This window comes from Garra rufa, chromosome 19 (genome assembly GCF_049309525.1).
Source record: "Garra rufa chromosome 19, GarRuf1.0, whole genome shotgun sequence".
Taxonomy (NCBI): Eukaryota; Metazoa; Chordata; class Actinopteri; order Cypriniformes; family Cyprinidae; genus Garra; species Garra rufa.
In genome coordinates, this window is record NC_133379.1 from 2560775 (window position 1) to 2583618 (window position 22844).

The 22844-nt window shown below is 37.0% G+C and overlaps 1 protein-coding gene across 1 annotated transcript in view; it reads right to left on the reverse strand.

The window, feature by feature from the left end:
* Nucleotides 1-22844, reverse strand: part of rnf121 (ring finger protein 121) — a 201151-nt gene that overhangs the window by 9671 nt on the left and 168636 nt on the right. The window contains exon 5 of the mRNA XM_073824615.1: nucleotides 17699-17806. Within this exon, the coding sequence (XP_073680716.1) occupies nucleotides 17699-17806 (108 nt within the window). The remainder of the gene's footprint in view (nucleotides 1-17698; nucleotides 17807-22844) is intronic.

Below are 22844 nucleotides of genomic sequence, written 5' to 3' on the forward strand. Positions count from 1 at the left end.
TTAGTTAAGCCTATGAAAAACGTCATTTGCACCCAATGCAGGTCTTTAAAAAATTCTTCTATATTTATTGTGTTGAATCGCTGGAGTGTTTTTATTTAAATGCCTTTAAAAGACGTGCAGTCATGTATAATTCTCAGTCGGACATCTCGGAGCTCATGTCTAACACACTGCTGAATGCAGCGCTTTCTGTATGAAAAAAAAATAGTCACAAACAACTGCATTTAGCTGTTGATATTTTCTAATGGGTGGACTGAATTAAATCGCTGCAATGTAATTTTAAAGGCGGTCAAATTTGTGCAAATTATGTCGTTCGTATCCATGTAAACTCGTTGAAAGCAATCTGTACGCGGTGAAGGAAATGCTTAGGGGTTTCAATAAATTCGCTCAAACAGCTGAATTCAGGTCTTGATGTGTTCTAATGGGTATTTACAATTAAATGGCTGGAATATTGTAATTTTAAAGGCGTTATTTATATGCATTTTCCACCGAAATCAAAGTGAAAGTAAGTCTCAGCTCGGTAACATGTTCGTTTGTGAAACTGAAAAGCTCATTTGCAGCTAAGGTAGTTCTTTAAAATATTCTTGTATATTTATTGTGTTGGATCGCTGGAGTGTTTTTATTTAAATGCTTTTAAAAGACGTGCAGTCATAATTCTCAGTCGGGTAAGTTAGCTCCGAGCCGTGAAAGCTCGTCTGTATAAAACATTTGCTGAAGACAGTGCTTTAACTTTGAAATAAAACAGATCACAAAAGGCTGATTTGTTGATGTGTTCTAATGGGTATTTACAAACAAATCGCTGAAATATATTTATTTTAAAGGCGTTCTAATTCGTGCAATTTATGTTGTTTGTGAGCACATGTCGAGAGAGAGAGAAGCCTAGTGCTGACGGCTTGTACAAGCGCTGAAGGGTGCGAGCTTTTCTTTTACAAGAACTACTCACAAACCACTGAATTTAGCTGTTGATATGTTCTAATGGGTATTTAGAGTTAAATCGCTGTAATATTTGAATTTTTAAGGCGGTATTTATTTGTATTTCCACCGATTTCAGAGTGACTGTAAGCAAGAGGTTTGAGTCCCGCCTCTTCAGTGGAGAGGTATTGCGCCTTTAGATGGCGCATTTTTTCTCAGCCCATTGAAATCCCATAGAAATTTTTCATGTAAAAAAATTAATATTAAATCAACTGTAAGTCTGATCATTCCAAAAAGATATAGCAACACTTTGGTGACCAGGGCCCAGGGCTCCGCCGAGTTTGGGGCTTGTAGCCTTAAAGCTCTAGGAGGAGTAGCGTATAGAATTTTAGTCTCAGAAGAAGTTTAATAATAATAATAAGTTTAAATAGCATAACAATATGTTGGCTTCTCCAAGCCAACATAATTATGAAAGAGTGTGCAGACACAGACTTGGGAGATTCTCTGCAAAGTTTTTCAGCTTCATTGTCTCTGATCTTCTGGCATCAAAACCACAAGAGTGATTTCTCACAGAAGTGGAGGAAGCCACCACAAATTGAGAGGAAGTTACAGAGGTCTGCGCAGGTAGGCAAAAATCCTGCAGAGTGGTGCTTTTTTACTGGGTTGTGCAAGTGTATCAGTGAAAGAGCGCGTAGAACTAAGGTCACTCAAGAGGAGTGCAGTGCTGTGTAGTCTGTGTCAAGGTGTGTGTCAGTGTCTTTGTCTGTGATCTTGGTTGTATAAGACAATAAGCTATGTATTTGGGTGGGCAAAAGGTGCACACCCCTCCTAGATTGTCACTTAAGTTGGACCAGGCAGAGTGGAAGAACGTATGAGCCCTAAAATATAAAGGGACAGAGATGAATGTATGAGCCCTATAATAAAGGGACTGGAATGAATAAATGTATTTAGAAAAACTGTTAAAAAAATAAAGACTGTATCGGGATTTTGGTATTGTAGAATATTAGTAGATACTTAAATACATATATTGTGAAACTCAGATGGGGAGAATATTTAGGAGATGGATTAATGCAGTTCAGACTGTAGATTATAATTAAGATATAGGTTTATGTCCTATAAGTTAAAATAATTAATAAAACATCTAATTTTAATTGCTGATAAAATAATTCAAGAAAGGAAAAAAAAAAAAAAAAGAATTAGTTTGTTTGCCACTTTTGGATGTTAAGTGATCATAAATTAGAATATAAATTTACTTTATAATAATAATATATTAGGAAATGTGAACATGCATGTGGTATAATAATTACTAGGTATAAAAGTGAATGTTACACTACAGGAATAATTATGGCAGCCACTCTGGTGGAAATACTAGGATTAAAATATCCATTGTGTAAAGAACTTTCAAACAAGCTTTCAAACAAATGGAAGAAGAGAACTACAAGAAACGGAGGGGACACTTCAGGGCCGTGCACAGGGGGGTGGTCCGGTGGCTAGAGCCACTGCCCCTCTACCTTATCGGGCTGAGGTGCCCCTTTCACCAACCCCCCACCACTACTCTAGCTCAAAGCATTTTGTTCCCACTCCGCTTAATATCGTCTGATTCCGCTCTGTGTTTTCCAGCTTCGCAGCCTCACCAACAGGTAGATGCATTACAATTCACATTACAGTCAGTGGATGATTTGCTGAATTAAAGTGGTAGTTTGTTTTAGTATTTCTGTTTTTTATAAAAAGAAACCTACCAAATAAAGTTTAAATTTCAAAATTCAACTGTTTGCTTTTCTGAAACAATATTGAACACCAATGTTTTAACCTTCCTAAAAACAGACTAAACAAGAGAGTTTGTTGGCAAATGCAAATGGAGGGACAAGTAGAGTTAGAAGAAAAACAAACAAGATCAGATGTGAAACCAAAAAAAAAAAAAAAAAATGGAAAAAAGAGATATTTAGCTTAACTAAACACAAATATGTAACCATACCCATTCTTCTATCAAACCAGACTTCTCCCAATTTGTTAGGAAGCGATGCATTATGTAAATTGGGGCTACAACCAGATATTGAGTCTACACAAATCTGAGGCAGCAGTCATTTACATCATAGATGCTTTTAGCTTTAGAGATCATTTAGGAAACCTTACAGGATATTCAGTAATAAAGAAGGACAAGGACGAAATTGTGCCTGTAATATCATAACATTGTGTACAGCTTTGCTCTGCTCAAGTACCAAAATTAAAAGCTCTTGCGAGCATGTCAATTAGCAAAGGTACAAACAGCCTATATATACACACTGATAGCGTTTTCACATGTACACTATTGTGTTCTCAAGAGATCGCTATAACTAGCATTGCTGTATTTCACGGATGTTAATTTAAACATTGTATAAAAGTAACAAAATACAGTAATTTGTTAAGTAAGCATCTTCTTTTTGTATTGATTGCAGTTTCACAAAAATAAGAGAGAAAGAAAAAGAATGTAACGGAGATTGAACTACATGATTACACCTAACGAAGTCAAGTAAAGAGAATACTTACCTAAACTTACCAGAGTGGTCATTGAAGTCAACCCGTCATCTTCTCTCAATGTTTAGCTATCTGTATATGCATGTTATGCCCATGGTGTATGTCATCTGTTTGGAGCAGTATGGAAACAGAGAGGCTTCAAAAAACTGATGGGTCTCCCATACAACATGTCGAACAAATACAGGTCCTTTTCAAAAAATTAGCATATTGTGATAAAGTTCATTATTTTCTGTAATGTACTGATAAACATTAGACTTTCATACATGTTAGATTCATTACACACAACTGAAGTAGTTCAAGCCTTTTATTGTTTTAATATTGATGATTTTGGCATACAGCTCATGAAAACCCAAAATTCCTATCTCAAAAAATTAGCATATCATAAATAGGTTCTCTAAACGAGCTATTAACCTAATCATCTGAATCAACTAATTAACTCTAAACACCTGCAAAAGATTCCTGAGGCTTTTAAAAACTCCCAGCCTGGCACATTACTCAAAACCGCAATCATGGGTAAGACTGCCGACCTGACTGCTGTCCAGAAGGCCATCATTGACACCCTCAAGCAAGAGGGTAAGACACAGAAAGAAATGTCTGAACGAATAGGCTGTTCCCAGAGTGCTGCATCAAGGCACCTCAGTGGGAAGTCTGTGGGAAAAGTGTGGCAGAAAACGCTGCACAACGAGAAGAGGTGACCGGACCCTGAGGAAGATTGTGGAGAAGGACAGATTCCAGACCTTGGGGGACCTGCGGAAGCAGTAGACTGAGTCTGGAGTAGAAACATCCAGAGCCACCGTGTACAGGCGCCAGGTCAAGTCACTTTTGAACCAGAAACAGCGGCAGAAGCGCCTGACCTGGGCTACAGAGAAGCAGCACTGAACTCTGCTCAGTGGTCCAAAGTACTTTTTTTCGGATGAAAGCAAATTTTGCATGTCATTTGGAAATCAAGGTGCCAGAGTCTGGAGGAAGACTGGGGAGAGGGAAATGCCAAAATGCCTGAAGTCCAGTGTCAAGTACCCACAGTCAGTGATGGTCTGGGGTGCCATGTCAGCTGCTGGTGTTGGTCCACTGTGTTTTATCAAGGGCAGGGTCAATGCAGCTAGCTATCAGGAGATTTTGGAGCACTTCATGCTTCCATCTTCTGAAAAGCTTTATGGAGATGAAGACAACGGTAAATGGTTTACTGACCATGGTATCACTGTGCTCAATTGGCCTGCCAACTCTCCTGACCTGAACCCCATAGAGAATCTGTGGGATATTGTGAAGAGAAAGTTGAGAGACGCAAGACCCAACACTCTGGATGAGCTTAAGGCCGCTATCGAAGCATCCTGGGCCTCCATATCACCTCAGCAGTGCCACAGGCTGATTGCCTCCATGCCACGCCGCATTGAAGCAGTCATTTCTGCAAAAGGATTCCCGACCAAGTATTGAGTGCATAACTGAACATAATTATTTGAAGGTTGACTTTTTTTGTATTAAGACTGATAAAAAAGGAAATTATTTTGTTTTTACAGGAAACAATGTAGCAGATTTGGAAGCTATAAAAAAATAAAAGGATGTCAGGTAGCAGTATGCATGCATTACGACTGAGCAGTTAAATGCTATATTGTGAAGTCTCAGGTTAGAAATAGCGAGCATATCTTTGGTAGCCTTGAGCAAACCTATTGCTTCGTCGATGGAAGGAAGTGACTTGAGTCCATCGTCAATGTAAAAGTCTCTCTCGACGAATTGTCTCACGTCTATACCGAACTCTGGTTCGCCGTACAAAGCTGCACGCCTGAGGCCATAAATGGCGACCGCTGGAGAGGGCCTGTTGCCCAAAAACGTGAACTTTCATGCGATACTCTGCCATGCCTTCAGACATATCGTTGTTTTTGAACCACAGAAAGCGGAGAAAGTTCCTATGGTCTTTCCTGACAACAAAACTGTGAAACATTTGCTCCATGTCCGCAGTAACGGCTACAGGCTGGTGCCTAAACCGCAGAAGGACTCCTATATCAGACTGTTGTTTAAATCTGGGCCCGTTAGCAGCACGTCGTTCAAAGACACACCCTGGAACTGAGCTCTAGAGTCAAACACCACGCAAATTCAGGCTTAGCTGCAGTGACTGAAGTAACTAAACGGCTGTTCTTCTTGTGAGTGCTGTGCACAACCCGTTGCGATGATGCTTTTTCACTATTCTGTCCTCTGCATGCGTGTGTCTAACATGCATATACAGATAGCTAAACATTGAGAGAAGATGACAGGTTGACTTCAATGACCACTCAGGTAGGTTCAGGTAAGTATTCTCTTTACTTGACTTCGTTAGGTGTAATCATGTAGTTAAAATCTCCGTTACATTCTTTCTCCTTTTTCTTTCTCTCTTATTTTTGTGAAACTGCAATCAATACAAAAAGAAGATGCTTACTTAAAAGTAACAAAATACAGTAATTTGTTATACAATGTTTAAATTAACATCCGTGAAATACAGCAACGCTAGTTATAGCGATCTCTTGAGAACACAATACTGTACATGTGAAAACGCTAGCGTGTCTCCGAAATATAAGTCTAAACAAAATGCAAACACAAGGTACATAAAGAGCGAATACAAATTATAACTTACAAGCAAAGCTTCTTTGAGGGTTTTATACAACAAACTGAAAGAAGATGAGAGAAGCGCACAAGATTTCTGCTGCAAAATGGATGCCTCTTTTTGTTATCACGCACAACAAATAAAGCTTTGTCAAACTAAGTTCTAATTCAACCTGTGTGAAACAGCGCCCTCTAGAGGAGAGAAAAAGGTGGCGAAAGACTGGCCATAACACCAACTTTGCTTTTAAGTACCCTCATTTCGGATGCACATGGTTTTGACCATTGTGCAAGGGGGGAAGTGATAAGGAACATTAAACAACAAGAATATTGGTCTCCTTATTTACATACAATCCCTGGTGAAAAAAAACAGCATATGTCCAGCAAAAGGACCAGCATAAACCAGCAAAGGACCAGTTTAAACAAGCAAAGGACCAGCTTAAACCAGCCTCAAAACCTACCTAACCAGCATCCCAGCCTCAAAACCTACCTAACCAGCATCCCAGCCTCAAAACCTACCTAACCAGCATCCCAGCATCAAAACCTACCTAACCAGCATATGTGTTTTTTTTTCAACAGGGATGGTGGATTATTTTTTTTCCCCACGTGTGACGTTTGTGCAAACAACAGTGTGAGAAAAGGAACAATGACACCAATAGGCCATATACCAGTACCAGAACGACCATTCAAACACTTGATAAATGAATTATGTGGATATGATAAAGTGAGTACAAGGCAAAAGGTAAATGCTTTTGGTAAAAGACAGATATAGTAGATGGGTGGAGGCAATACCATCAGCAGACCAGGGTGCAGGAACAGTAAATGAAAGGCTGAACTAAAAAAATATGTGAAAAAACTAAGCTTAACTGGATTGATGCTTTACCTCTTTTACTAAAAAGATACAGTATCTCACAAAAGTAAGTACACCCCTTACATTTCAGCAACCATTTTAATATATCCTCTCAAGGGACAATACTATATAAATGAAACTTGGATATATTTGAGAGTAGAGTAGTCAAAGTGCAGCTTGTATAACAGAATAGATTTACTGTCCTCTGAAAATAACTCAACATACAGCCATTACTGCCAAAATAACTGGCAACAAAAGTGAGTACACCCTAAGTGGTTCCCAACCATGTTCCTGTAGGCCCCCCAACACTGCACATTTTGCATCTCTCCTTTGCCAACACCCATTTCAGGTCTTAGAGTCTCTACTAATGAGCTGATGATCTGAATCAGGTGTGTTTGATTAAGGAGACATGGAAAACATGCAGTGCTGGGGGGCCTCCGGGAACGTGGTTGGGAACAGGCCTTGCAAGGGTCGATCAATGAATTTGAGCACTCGTTCTCAAAAGGTTGCAAAAGTAGAAGGTCAGCTTGTCCGTGCTCAGAACACATGCCACACACTGCAACAAGTCAGTTTGCATAGGCGTTGTCCCAGAAGGAAGCCTCATCTAAAGCTGGCTCACAAGAAAGCGCACAAACAGTTTGCTAAAGACAACCTGTCCAAGAGCATGAATTACTGGAGCCATGTCCTGTGGTCTGATGAGACTATAAGATAAACTTGTTTGGCTCAGATGATGTCCAGCACATGTGTCTTGCCTACAGTCAAGCATGGTGGTGGTAGCATCATGGTTTGGAGCAGCATGAGTGCTGCTGGTACTGAGGAGCTGTAGTTCATTGAGGGAAATATGAATTTACATTATGTACTTTACATTCTGAAGCAGAACATGATGCCCTTCCTTCCAGAAACTAAGCCGAACGGCAGTTTTCCAACATGATAACGATCCCAACCACAACACCAAGATGACACTGCCTTGCTGAGGAAGCTGAAGGTGGTGGGGTGGCCAAGTATGTCTCTAGACCTGAACCCTATTTAGCACCTGTGGGGCAGCTCTGTGAGGAGTGGAAAAGGATCGCAGCAACAACCTGTGCAGTTCTGGTCAATTCCATTCCCAGGAGGATTAAGGCAGTAGCAGATAACAATGGTGCTAACAAAATATATTGACACTTTGGACAAGTTCACTTGCGGTTCTCAATTCCAGTCCTCACGTACCCCCGCTCTGCATAATTTGGATGTCTCTCTTAGTTAACACACCTGATTCAGATCATCAGCTCGTTAGAAGTGAGCTCTGTGCATGAACTGTGTTCCGATTGACATGATCCCTACACAGTGTCCATCGCTTCCTACTTCCCTAAACAAGGGAAATCCGTTGAAATTTACTTTGGAACATTCATTGACAGATTTGCGCTGCGCCATTGCCTGCAGTGTCTTCACATACACAGGCGAAACTTACTAGAGAAGCGTGAATTGTGACATAATATACCTCTATAAATAAATAAAATTTAAATTCACATCTCACACACTTCAATTCCCTTTATACATTCGCTTCGAACTAGAATCATGGCGGAATATCCTGTGATGTCCACTTTGCAGGGCACTTAACAGTCGAATAGAACAAACGTCTGAAGTAGGGCTGGGCAATATATCGCATGCGATTGTCATGCGTATCTCATCAGTAAAGCCGGTTCTGTGATTAGTAGTAAATCTCCATCACCTGCGTTCAGATAGCACGGTATTTAAAACACTGAGCCGTAGATCACTGAAAAGCTATGCAATATCGCGTTCAAAATTGCGGATGAATCGCATTCGATTTTGAATTGCGTAGCTTTTCAGTGATCTACGGCTCAGTGTTTTAAATACCGTGCCATCTGAACGCAGGTGATGGAGATTTACCACTAATCACAGAACCGGCTTTACTGATGATTCGCATGACAATCGCATGCAATATATTGACCAGCCCTAATCTGAAGTGATAAGAGAAACATAGAGAAACATAGAGAAACCTGACTTAGGGTGTACTCTCTTTTGTTGCCAGCTATTTTGACAATAATGGATGTATGCTGAGTAATTTTCAGGGGACAATAAATCTATACTGCTATGCAAGCTGCACACTGCACTCTAAAATATATTAAAGTTCCATTTCTGTAGTATTGTCCCTTAAGACAATATACTAAAATGGTTGCTGAAATGTGAGGGGTGTACTCACTTTTGTGACATACTGTATCACATGCAAACTAACAGAAACAAAACTAACAGTAGCACAAAATTCTAACCTATCATTTAAGTAAAATGACGGAAAGTGTGTGTGTGTGGGGGGGGGGTCTCATTATGAAATAAATGTTCATCTCTAATTTATGTTATCCACAATTATTGGCACCCAATTATTGCAACGTCTTTTTCCCAAGATAACAGCTCTGATGCTATGTATCTGAACAAAATGTCCAGGACCTCCGGCAGAAAAATAGGCACACAACATTAAAGATCTAGCAGTATATTTAACCGTGGGCATTGGGTACTTTTTATCCCTGATTGCACTAAACCCATCTGATTAGTCTGCTGCCAAAAAACTATTTTTAGTTTCATCTGACAATAAAAGCCAGTTCCAATAGAATTACATTGTGTCTGACAACTGAATATACTAAAGTTTGTTTTTGGATGAGTGAGGAGAATTTTTTTTAAACCCTTCCAAACAACATGTGGTGAAGTAGGGGCTGTTTGATATATTTTTGTAGGGTTTTTGATCCTACGACTCAACTAATCTCTGCAGCGTGTTCGTGGACAGCTTCCGCAAAGGCACTGAGGCACAACTGGATGTACGGAAAGCAACATGGGACAAATGTATTTGCGCAACTTTCAAGTGTCTTTCTTCACTACAGCGTAATAAAATTATTCTTTAATTTAGTGTTAGTGTTCTGTGGTTTTTAGTATTCTTGAAATTGTTCCTCTGTTTTTGTCTAATGTCTGAATTTATGCAGTTGAATTTTGCATATACATTTTAAGATAATCTGTCGGTGCAGACATCTAAATTGTCATTAAATGTAAATTTTCCTCTCCCTTGCCTTTACAGAAATGTTACACTTGGAAAACACTTTAGGGTTACAATTTCTTTATATTTCACATTGAAACAATGTTATTTAAACAATTACACCTTGAGCCATCAATGTGTCAATATTTGTTTTTTAATTAATTATATTCCAAGCACCACAGAACTTTTATGTTGGTGGTCAGGTTTTTCTTCAAATATGTAAATTAATGGCATAATAAAACAATGCTGCATAAATCTTACAAAATATCAAAAATAAAAAAGTATATCAGGTCTTATTTATGTCACTGGTGATTCATTGTGTTAATGGTGTGACCGTTTTTTGCTTTAACCTTTTCTTGTGATGACTGTGGGTGATGGTTCCATATTGTGTTAATAATCCACCCACAGAAGAAGAATACAAATGCTTTTCTTGCAATAAAACAAACTGAATTAAGCCATTGTTGTTTGTGGTCTTATTTTTTTATTTTTTATTTTTTTGTAAATTGTTACACCTGCTGCAAAATTGTTCTTTGTTTCACTCAAAAAATTAAGTGACATTTAAAAACATCCTTGACGCATACCGTTTCAAATAGGCCTGCGCTAGAAAGCATCATACGCTTAAATCTGTTGTAAGTTGGAAAAAAAATTGCTTCCGAAATCCATTTTAAGTCTCGGAGAAAAGACGGTACTTTTTGATCCCTTTTGTTTCCTGTACATCCAGTTGTGCTTCATGAGTACGTTAGTTCTGACAATACGTATGGTAACACGGCAACTACGTAAGAATACATAGTATGAATACCTAAAGGGGAACAGACATTCCGAGGGGAACAAAATCGACTGCTACACCATACACGGTGCGAATTCGGAAGGTCGGAAGACCGTATGGCCATGCACACGTCACGAGTGATGGACGCAGTGAAACATGGCACGATTTTGAAAACCTGCCGATTTCCGAGGCAATCACATTCACAAAGTTCCGCACCAAAACATGGACTCCGGGGAAGAGATCGTTTTCTTTGTGGCAGCAATGGCTTGCGAAAACATAGTTGTTGCAAACAATAGGTGACTGCTCACCTGATAAATGTAGCTCTTGGGCGATCCACTGTAAAATGTCATCTCGGACGACCCTATCGTGATAAATGCTGCTCGATACATCATACAGCACTCGCTGTTCTTGCCAGAGTTCAGCGAGTTTATCCTCTTTCTTGATAGTCCATTGTCGCCGTGGCGCTGCCATGTTCATCTTTCTTCTTCGGTGGTTTTCTTTTCTTTAGCTTCTGATTGGTCATTTCCAGTTTGATCAACAAATCGGCTCGTTCAACAGCACACACGTCACGCTTTCAATCCGACAGCTCCCGAAGTTTTTTTTACATGTTTAAAAATGATCGTGAGGTCGGAAAGTGCTCGTAAGGCACTCTGCTTGTTTCGTAATTTCTCACACACCATACGAGCCCAGACCATATGAGAAGAGACGATTTCCCCGATAACCAAAAAAAATTGCATGCAAGCTCGTACGACCTCAAAATTCGCCCCGTGCACGGCCGCCTTTAGAGAGTCTTTGGACACTCAAACTCTCCTCCTCACTGTGCATTTTGGATGATATAGACAAGCATCCTATTTCTGGCAGATTTGTAACATCTTCAGTTGACTGGAACTTAGTTATTGCCTTGATGGTGGTACTACAGTACTATAGTATTTTATTATAGTATAGGGGGCCACTATAGTCAAAAGAAAACATAACAATTTACCACATTTATCTGTTTTTAACTGTTTAGATATGGAATAAAATCACTGTCAAAAATAATCGTACGTAATTCAAAGCTTTAGTGTGTAATTTTAATTTACTCGTGCGTAATTTAAAACTATTGTATGCAATTATGCAATTATGGTTTTTGTCAGAATTGGATTCCAAAATTTACGGCCACGACAGTTTACAGATACAAGATTTTCTGTGTTTGTTAGAATACAACTCCGAAATTTACGGCTATGACAGTTCACAGACACAACACTTGTTTTCACAACACCTGTGTTACAAGCACGACATGCGAATTACGACCACGAAGTACGGTGTGCGAAATGACTGTCAAAAATACGTCATCACGTTCCCAGGCATTACTATCCGAATGAAGATTAATCGATTCCCCGAGCCGCGCATGCGCCCCGTCACCTTTTTTAACCAGTGGCGCAAAAATGGCAGACCAGCAACCAGTTGCGCACTCATCGTCTCAGGTAAGTTGTTTTTCCAAATTCGGACATGTTTAAGTGTTAGTCATTACTAATAACAGTGAGGCGATATATTACAGAGACAGGTTAAATATAGTAAGTAAGATTAGCTCACAGAGTAACGTTAGATGTAGGTGCTTGCTTCAGGGCTCGCAAAATCGCTAGCCCGACGTCCCGGGGCTATTGTGTTTTCTAGTCGGGCTACCAAAATGTTTGACCGCACTGCCCGACGGGCTATCATAAAGTACAGGGCTTCTGAGGTCCTTAAAAACTCCTCAAATTAGTTGTATCAATTTTAAGGCCATTAAAAGTTTTAAATATGTTAAATAGTAAAAGAAAAATCTTAATTATAATATTAAGGGGTCTTACAGTTGATGACAGAAAGACGAGAATCGTGATAGGGCTGGATAAAACTTCAAAAGGCAATGATATCATTCAATAAAAACATACGTACTGCACGTTTCAAAGTCAAAACGCCACACGGATGTCTTTATATCAATGTATCTGAAGGGAACCGACTGTCCTCAGAAACTTGTCTTTGGCATTTTCATTTCATGCCTGATAAAACAGCGTTAATGCTGCTTTGTATACAGCCGTTACTAGGGAAACCGTAATATTTCAGCGCTCCTAAAGCGCCCCCTTGTGACAGAGTTAATGTGAAAGAAGTTAATGCGCCATCTAAAAATATAAACAATTAAGACAGTAATATGTTTTGAATAAATATAATAAATTATATTCTTAATTTATCCCTTTTAAATGGTATAAAGGCTGAAATGCCATTGTATAAGATATTTTGTTTTTGTGTGAACCTGTATCTGAATTATAAATCATGTCATTTTATGGCTTAAAATGCTACTGTACATTGTCCAACCCCACACATACTGTGTTCATTTTACTTGTGCAGCTCTTCAAAATAAAGAAATTGCCTTAAATTGATATTTAAAAATTCTGCAGATAAACTAAATAGTGAAATAAAATTCCTTCCTTGATGTTTGTTTATATTTGTGTATTGAAAACAGTTTTGATTGACATTTAGACTCCTATCTGATTTTCTATGTTTAAAAAGAAAATTGTCTTTTTTTATTTGGGCTAGTTAAATTACTTTTCGGGCTACCAAAATCTGAAGAGTACCTGCCCTAAGGGCTACCAGAGATTTTGAAATTTTGCGAGCCCTGTGCTTCAAGAATATAGATGTTTAGGAGGTTACTGCAGCCTGTAGCGTGATGAGGTAGGCCTACATTAAAGAATTAGCAATTTTCAGTGTTGACTTACTAACAGCTGTGTACATACACTGTAATACATGGGTCATGTAATATCATTGTTCACTGGAATATACACTGTCTTCATAATTATTAGGCACGTTGATATTGTGGTCATATTTTTTTTCCAAGCACATTTGACCAATTCCAAACCACGTCCATCTTAATAACTACTATTCGTTATTCATAAGTGATATATAATTGTACATGAAGGCTGTAAGTGGAAAAACTCCTTATATTCAGGTGTGCAGAATTATTAGGCACATTTTCTTTGACAGATAAAATGAGCCAAAAAAGAGATTTACCTCAGACTGAAAAGTCAAAAACTATTAAATGCCCATGAGAAGGATGCAATACTAATGCAATACTGGAATTTGCAAAGTTAAGGCATGACCACCGGACAGAAAACGTTTGTTGTGTCTGCATTGTCATAAAAAACAGGTGGATGAGAAAAAATGCATGTTAATTGCAAAAAAAGTAAGAATTAATGTTAAGAATTAGATATGGAACCATTTAGTCTCTTGAAGGACCAGCACCACATCCTCTTGTAGCACTCTTTCAAAAATATATTTTCCAGAATCTGGCAGTAAGTTTTAAGAGTTCATTTTGGTCCATCTCTGCAAGAGAGACATTTCAGGATAGGAGATGGACTAAAACTTACTGCCAGATTCTGGAGGATAAACTGGAAAGAGTGCTACAAGAGGATGTGGTGCTGGTCCTTCAAGAGCCACTCTCAACTCATCTGTCTATAAAGCCTATAAAAACAGTCTCCATGTATTTCACAACACTTCAGCATGTTTTTCTTATTAATTGAGGGTCATTTTTTAGTATTTTTTGCCCAAGCAAAGTCTCTGAGAACCTGACACATTCCACATCAATAGGTCTACCTCTTTGCTATCTTTCTCTGGCTTCTATCCTTCTACTCAGTGTTCTTGTGACTTTATTACAAATATTCTCAACAAGGTCACATTGCAAAGCCTACATTTTACATTCTCAGATGGGTGGGAAATTAAAGGGAAAACTTGGATTAATGAGTAGAGAGATTTCACATGCACTGCATGACATTTTAACAAGGCATCACACTGACTAAAAGGAGGTTTGTTGGGGTAGGAGTGGTAAGAGCTTCAGTCACTAAAACTCACTCTGACCTGACATTAAATTTAGATCATTTTCCCCTTTAATTTGTCTCACTTAACCTGGTATGTTCCAGTTCAAATAATGCAATGCTATTTACAATATTTAAAGTAAATATTAACAGACTAAGTTTATGGTTTCATGTAGTCAATGTTGGAATATTGAAGTCTCTTTTCTTTATTTTAAAGGTATCTATCTGTGACCGGTTTTGTTATCAACATCAACTCCTTCACCATGATGATACCAGAGCTACTTGAGGGACAGCGATATGTGTGCACATACCGCTTTAGCCAAGACCACTTGGAATTGTTTTTCAACTCCATCATGGCCTCAGGTAGGAGCTGAGATTGAAGTGAGCAATGTTGTTGAGAGAAAACAAACAGAATTCTACAAAAACACACATAATCAAGACACACATTCACACACCTTCCACACCTAATGGATACAGCTGTTAAAAACACACTTGTCTGAAATACTTACCTGGAGTATACTTACCCTTTTAATTTCAGGTGGATGGAACAACAATCCAGCTGTTGCTCACTTCCAGAATTATTTCCGGCGCATTATGGTCCACTGTGGCATTGCTCCAGGGAAGACAGGCAACGTTCAACCACAGGATGACACCATGTGTCTGTCAGCTGTGGTGCCAGCTGAGGATGACGATGACAACATTGCATCCTCTCCCTTTCAGCCAATCTCTGATGTTGTGTTGGACCACAGTTATTTAGCAACAAGCTTTGGGTGCCTAACTGAAAACTTGTTTACATTGCGGGATTTGTAGTTAGGCAAGTCATGAGAAAACTTGCATATGCAATGTATGTCGTAGTAGTTTGGTAGTTTCGACCATACCATCTTTTGGTGATAACTACCATCTGCTCACCCTCAGAAACAACGGAGGCCTAGTAATACCAAGTCAAGGTACCTTTAAGGTGATCCACTCGGCTGAGCACTGCATCCGACGGGCCTCTAACATCAACTCAGCAGCCCATCAGTGCCCAGTGTCTCTGTTAAACAGAGTTGTGAAAGCAGAAGTAGGGTCTGAGGACATATTTTGGTCTTTGTGATCACATTGTTGACTCAAGATGGCATAGCCATAGCTTTAACTTAATTTCACTGGTTGTCTGTACCTTTCATAAGTTGAGACAACATCATGTGGCAAAGGTTCATACTTTGCAACTGCAGAGCAAAAGTCTGAGGAAGAAACTGTGTAAGGTAGTGTTGTTGCAGGGATACTAAACACTTAGTTTTAAGAATGCTTGATCTGTCTTATACACTGTAATCTTTTAAGAAGCTGTAGTAGATATTTTCATGAACTGGATGTTTTCAAAGAATGGTAATCCTGTGTTATATACTGTAGCCTAATCATTTAATAAGCTGTTGTAAATACAGGAAGATGTTTTTCACACTATGTACGCACGTTATGTTTGTTTTTGTGTTATATAACCATTTTACGCTGGGTCATTGTATTGCAGGCTTGCTGATGTACAAAATAAACCAGTACAATTCAAATGTTTTAATTAACATGTATTTTTAAGTATGGATATCACACCATTGTAGCCATTTTGTGTGCAGTAGACTAGGCTAAGGTAAGTAACAATAGTTAATTTTAAGTTCACTGAAGTGGAAGAATAATAAACTTACACCTAGTTTTCAAGTAGATTAATATCAAAAGCTTCAATTTTCTCTGGACTCGATCATAAATACATGTCTGTCAGTTGGAACAAACCAAAAAAAAAAAAAAAAAAACATTTGAGATTTGGACGATTTATGATTATTTAATTTCTGCCTAGATGCAGATGTCAGGTTTCCCATCTTAACATTCTGAGGTCTGTTGGTCAGGGAGTCCATAATTTTATTTTTGTCCGCTTTGTTTAACTCATGCCTTTATTAATTTGAATTTTGTTCCATTATTTGTTTATTTTTTATATATACTTTATTTTATATTATTCATGCTTTTTTCATATCACTATCAGCATCCTTGTAATTGTTTTGTGCATTGTAGAACAAATTAATTAGTTATGTAGGTGTGTCTAAGTATTGTATTGTATATGATATATCACATATTTATGATAGAACATAGATTAATTAAAATAATTAATTAATCTATGTTCTATCATAAATATATGTCTGACATTTATAATAAACCAAACGGCTTGAAAATCGGTTGAAAATTAAGCAAATTAGGGTGATTTTAATCGTTGATATAGTTCTCTGCCAATGTTAACTAATGCAGAGTGAACGCGGCTTCCCCCGACCCAAGAATCCCCCGCATCGTTCCTATGGACAGCAGCGTCAGAGGCGACATCTAGTCAGTATACATATCTATGGTTTAAAACGGTGACGGGGCGCATGCGCGGCTCGGGGAATCGATTAATCTTCATTCGGATAGTAATGCCTGGGAACGTGATGACGTATTTTTGACAGTCATTTCGCACACCGTACTTCGTGGTCATAATTCGCATGTCGTGCTTGTAACACAGGTGTTGTGAAAACAAGTGTTGTGTCTGTGAACTGTCATAGTCGTACATTTTGGAGTTGTATTCTAACAAACTCAGAAAATCTCGTATCTGTAAACTGTCGTGGCCGTAGATTTTGGAATCCAATTCTGACAAAAAACATAATTACATACAATAGTTTTAAATTACGCACGAGTAAATTAAAATTACACACTAATGCTTTGAATTACGTACGATTATTTTTGACAGTGATTTTATTCCATATTTAGACAGCATCACATTTGCCGTGTTTGGTTATTTTCTTTACTATTCAAAATTGTCTATTTGATAACGTTGTCATACATTAAACCCATCATAAGCTTGTGAAACCTTTAATATGATAAATATTGATCAATAATTAAGCAATATTAATGATTAATTTGGTTTGGTTGGATTGTGAGGTTATTTTTGTAAAGTAATAAACTACATTATGTATGAGAAATCTTATTTTTTTATTATTTCTTACTTACTATTGTAGCACACACATCTACAACCGTTTATGTCTACAATCCTCCATCACAAGGGAACATTAATAAATAAAATGGATTTTGCTATGCTTCCTTCCCTCTAAAATTATCTGACCGTGAAATACCTGTTTACTAAACACTTAATATCTGTCCTAGCTTACCCAAGTGACACTCATGCTATATGATATATTTTGCCAGTTTTTTATTGATTAACTTTTGACTGATTCAGTGCTTTTTAAACATGAGGCTTAACAACTTACCTAAATATAAGATTTATGCCAAAAAGGGTGAACATAACTACAGTATAGCCCACAATGCCTGTGGTGTAGCTGATCTTGTACAATAGGAGGAACCATTTATAAACAAGCCTGTATGGAGAGAAAGAGAAAACAGAGTTAATTCACCAAGATATGAATCTCACCAAGAAATTCCTGGGTCCAATACCACCCCAAAAATCAAAAGAGAAAAAATAAATTAAAAAAATAACATATTAACATATTTTTAATACAATTATATTTTGTTCTAATTTACTTTGAATCATTTCTAAACTTTATGATTTTATTTTTTACATTTCTATTGACTCCTCAAACAGTAGAGCATGTCACTACCAGCTAGGTTCAATTCTCAGGGAATGCATGACTTTGGGAAAAAGTAGAATGTAATGCAAGTTGCTTTGGATAGAAGCGCCTTCCAAAAGTGTTAATGTACCTTTTCTCCACTAAGAAGAGCAAGAGCGATATTGAGTAAATAACTTACATTTTAGTAAGTAGTACACACAAATCTTTATAAAATAAGAATATAGAACATGCATAAGACCACTTTATAAAAATAAAAATAGAGAGCATGCATCGCCTGGACCACTTGTATGATACACTTATGGCAGTTTTGCATTAAGTTAAAAGCAAAGCAGCAAGAAACTCATACAGGTATGGAACAACATGTGGTACGTAAACGAAGAGGCACCCCTGCTCTAAACGTTTGACCATTTACCAGTGTTGACATTTGCCATTATTTTAACCATCAATAGCACAACCAGAATCTATTATTTTAAAATTTGCCCATTTTTTTTATCTCCACTGTTCCTTTTCCAGCTGCTTTGACCCAATAATTGTCACTTTTTTACTATATTATGCATTTCTTTTTGTACTGGGGTAAAATGTGACCTTGATATGGTTTTGTAAAATTCAAATCAAACACACCTCATCACACACATTCACAACACAACAAAATGAGCAGCAGCATTGTCCATATGTTTATATTCATTAGGTATTTGTTTAGGCATTTGTTTTGTTATTTAGAAGTACCCAAAAAATCTTCAAGCTAGAGGTGTGCAATATGTATCACCTACAATAATTTAAAAAAAAAAAAAAATAAAATAAAAAAAGCCTTGAGAGTGCACGCCTATATTGCGTTGATATGATCAGCCTAATTTAATGCCGGTAGAAATTGAGTTTCTGTTTTATTTAGCTACCAAATGAAAAAAAAAAAAAAAACAACAACCGTGGTGTGTACACATTATATCAAAATGCTAGCCAATCTGGCAGGTTATTATTCAGAATTCAACCTTACCTTAACTTAAACTTATCCACGCTACTTTACTTATTCTTGAAGTGAACATTTGTCTGCATGGGGATTAGATTTACTGTTTTGGACTGACACACTCTAAGAAAAAAGGTTCAATGGGGTTCTATATACTGTAGAACCCTAGGGTTCTTTACTGAACTCCAAAGAACCCTTATGCCAAAAAGGTTCTATATAAGGAGAAAAGAGGAGAAACAACACTTTTTGGCAAAAAATAACAATAGTGATTTCAAAGCGAGCGAACGCTGCAGTGTAAACTTCAATTGTTACGAAAAATTTATTAATCTTATTCTATTTCATTAACTTTTACCCAAACCATTGTCATTTTTAATCGCCCTACACATTTATTTTGTTTTATTTTGCTGTAGATTGTATTGGAGCTATACGTATAGGAAAAGACAAAATTATGTTTCATTCAAATCACAGTCAGGTGGCAGTAATAAACATGAATTCAAGAGAAACCAAGACCAAGAGAGCAGCTGTTGGAGATGTGAGTATTTGGTGTTTGCAGTTATATTACAGTAAAATGTAAATGTTTGTTTTGCTGAATTAATTGTATATTATGCTGGACACTGTATTAGGTTGTTGTAGATGCATTATGAAATGAACATTTGGAAATCTAATTCAGAAGTATTTTAAAGTTTTAAACCACCAACGTCATCAGAGTGGCGAAAAGTCAGAAGAAACATGACCCACCAGCTATACAAAAGGTACATAATTTTGGTATCAATTTTCAATTTCAATCAATTTCAAATTCAATCAATCAATTTTGTGAAACTTGTAAATCTGCTAATCTGAAGTTTTTTTTTTTTATATTTTCCGCATTTTATCTTACAGGTTTGTTTGCAAAATAAATAAAGCAAGACATCACAGCAGGTCTGAACTCTGGAGTACAGCATTACTTGTTTGGTCATCTGCACTCAGATAAATGCAGATAAAAATGCCACACTTCTCTCTGTTTCAAGTAAATTTTAAGATTTGATTTAATTGTGAGAGATTCCTATCTGTTTTCTGTTGTACTCTCTCCATAGGTCTAATAAATGTTTCTTTGATTTATCTCCATTTTAGGATGTCAAGCCTCCTCATCGCAAAATGAGTGAGCATCAAAATGGACGTTTCACTGACTGACAAAAATGTAAAAATAGTATCTGTTTGCTGTCTACTTTCTGTTCAGTTTGGAATATCCAAAAGCCATCACTTTGTTTTTAATTTTTAAATGCTTATTTGAAAATAAAATTATTATTTTCTCTTATGAATTTAAAAACAATGCTACTAGTTAGACTTTCAACTCCCTCTCACAAACATGTGGGCTTGGACCAGGTTTACCATCTTTCATGGGTTACAGAATTGGGGAAAGTTGCAGCATACAAAAAAGTGTCAGACTACTTGATTTAAAGATTTATAGAAGAAAGTGTGGACAATACTCGCCATTTATTGAAGGTAAAGGACAATGAACTAGTGGTGAGATGCAAAATAGGAGTGTCATTAATATAGTTAGTGACAAACTTTTCACATTCTAAATTTATATATTTCTTTATTTATTGCAAGTTAACCTTAAATGTATGTATTTGTGCAAATTAACATTTAGTTTTTTTTGTGGATTCTAGCAGTCAACATGTATTTATGACTGGGGTTGCTCTTGAAAAGTGTGAATAAATAAATAAACATGGAATTGTGTTAATTTTCGTAACTGTTGCATTATGAATTGTGTTATATATTGCCTGCTATTGTAAATGCTAATAAAAGTGTCTTAAGAATGGTCCACATTTGTGATAAACTCATTTGTTTTCCAACGCCACAAAGAAGAATATTTAAAAATTTCTATTTTAAATGCACTCATAAATCATCCGCATTAATAATATTAATAATAATAAAAAATACTTAAGCATTATTTTGTTGGTCGATTCCATCCATGGACATACAATATAAATGAGAGAATCTGCCTAATAGTAAAATGACAAAGTTTTGATTACATTTTTTTTTAATCATTTTTGTTGTTATTATTTTTATTATTATTTTAAATGGTTAACTCATAACAATAATTGTAGTGGTCCTTTAAAACACATTGCATATTCATGCTTCATAAACTGATTTTATCAATAAAATTTTTTATTAGATTAGTTTGAATGAATGAACAGTAATTCTCTATTGATTTCCCTAATGCCCCTCCAATGACACTCCAATACTATGACAATTCAGAATTATTATAATTTTTTTTAGTATTATCCTGAGTAATAGTCGTTTTTCTTTAATATGTTGTTTTTAAGTATGTAAGTAACAAAATTATTTTCATTTTAAGCATTACCCGAATTCAGTCAAGCACAAAACTGCTATTTGTAATTTGATCTTGCATATTCAGTATATTTAAACAAATTTGTTTTGCAGAGGTTCTTAATAAGGCTGCACTGATTGGCAAGAAGCTGATGGGGATCTCTCAAAATTGGAACAAGAGACGGAGGAGTACAGAGGATGTCTAGAATGCACGAGTGACTGTCTGCACTGTAAGCACAAATGTATAGTTGCTGCTGCTTCTAATTGTTTCCAATTTATTTCCTGTTCAAATGTTCAAAGCTTTCAGTAAATATTAGGTCAAATACAGGTTGAAAAATATAATAATATAATAACTTTTACATTATTTTGAACAAGTAGGTTTATAACTTTGAAGAGATGCGCTTTAAAGGTCAGTCAGTGGTTACCAAATCTTTAAAAGTAAAAAAAAAACATACATAGACAAAACCAAATTAAACCCTACAGCTCATGAAGATACATTGAAGTCTTAAAGGGATAGTTCACCAAAAAATTTGTTCACTGAAAATTTGATGTTTATCTGCTTACCCCCAGGGTATCCAAGATGGAGGTGACTTTGTTTCTTCAGATATTTAACTCAAACCGTTGCAGTCTGTCAGCCATATAATAACAGTGGATGGGCTCGGTGCTTGGTTTTACCTTTAAAAGAAAAAAAAACAAACATGCACAGACAAATCCAAATTACACCCCGCGTCTCGTGACGATAAATTGATGTCCTAAGACACGAAACGATTGTTTTTTATTTTTTTGTGAAAAACGGAATAGTATTTATGTAATTTTTTACCTTTGATACACAGCCAAGTCCGACTGTCCTGAGCGCGAGCTCAGCCTCCGGCTCATTTCACGTGTACGCAAACGTTATAAGGGGAAATCGGTGAACAGTCAGCAGTCCTGGAGGAGTTTGCGTAAGCAAACGTAATTTTTTGCTTTAAATCGGTTTGAACAATCAGGATAAGCGAAAGTAATTACCATTTAGAATAGCTGCTATACCAACAATCTCTGTGCACTGTGTAAACAATGAGTGTCATATTTATGCGACAGATCGCTTCCGGCATTTACGTGTACTATGCCAGAACGCGTACACGTAACGAGACGGATGATGAGCTCGTGCTCAGGACAGTTGGACGTGGCTGTGGATCAAAAGTAAAAAATGATATAAATACTGTTCAGTTTCTCATAAAAAAAAAAACAATCGTTTCGTGTCTTAGGATATCAATGTATCATCACGAGCTGCAGGGTGTAATTTGGATTTTACTTTTAAGGTTTGTGCCCATCCACTGCCATTATATGACTGACAGACTACAAACAAAGTCACCTACATCTTGGATGGCCTGGGGGTAAGCTGATAAACATCACATTTTCATTTTTGATTGAACTATCCCTTTAAAACGATCGGTCTGTGCAAAAAAAAAAATGAACAGTATTTATATTATTATTTACCTCTGATCCACCGGAACGTTCTGCTGTCCTGAGAATGTTCACCCAGTCCGTGTGTGATCTTTCACGCGTATACATCAC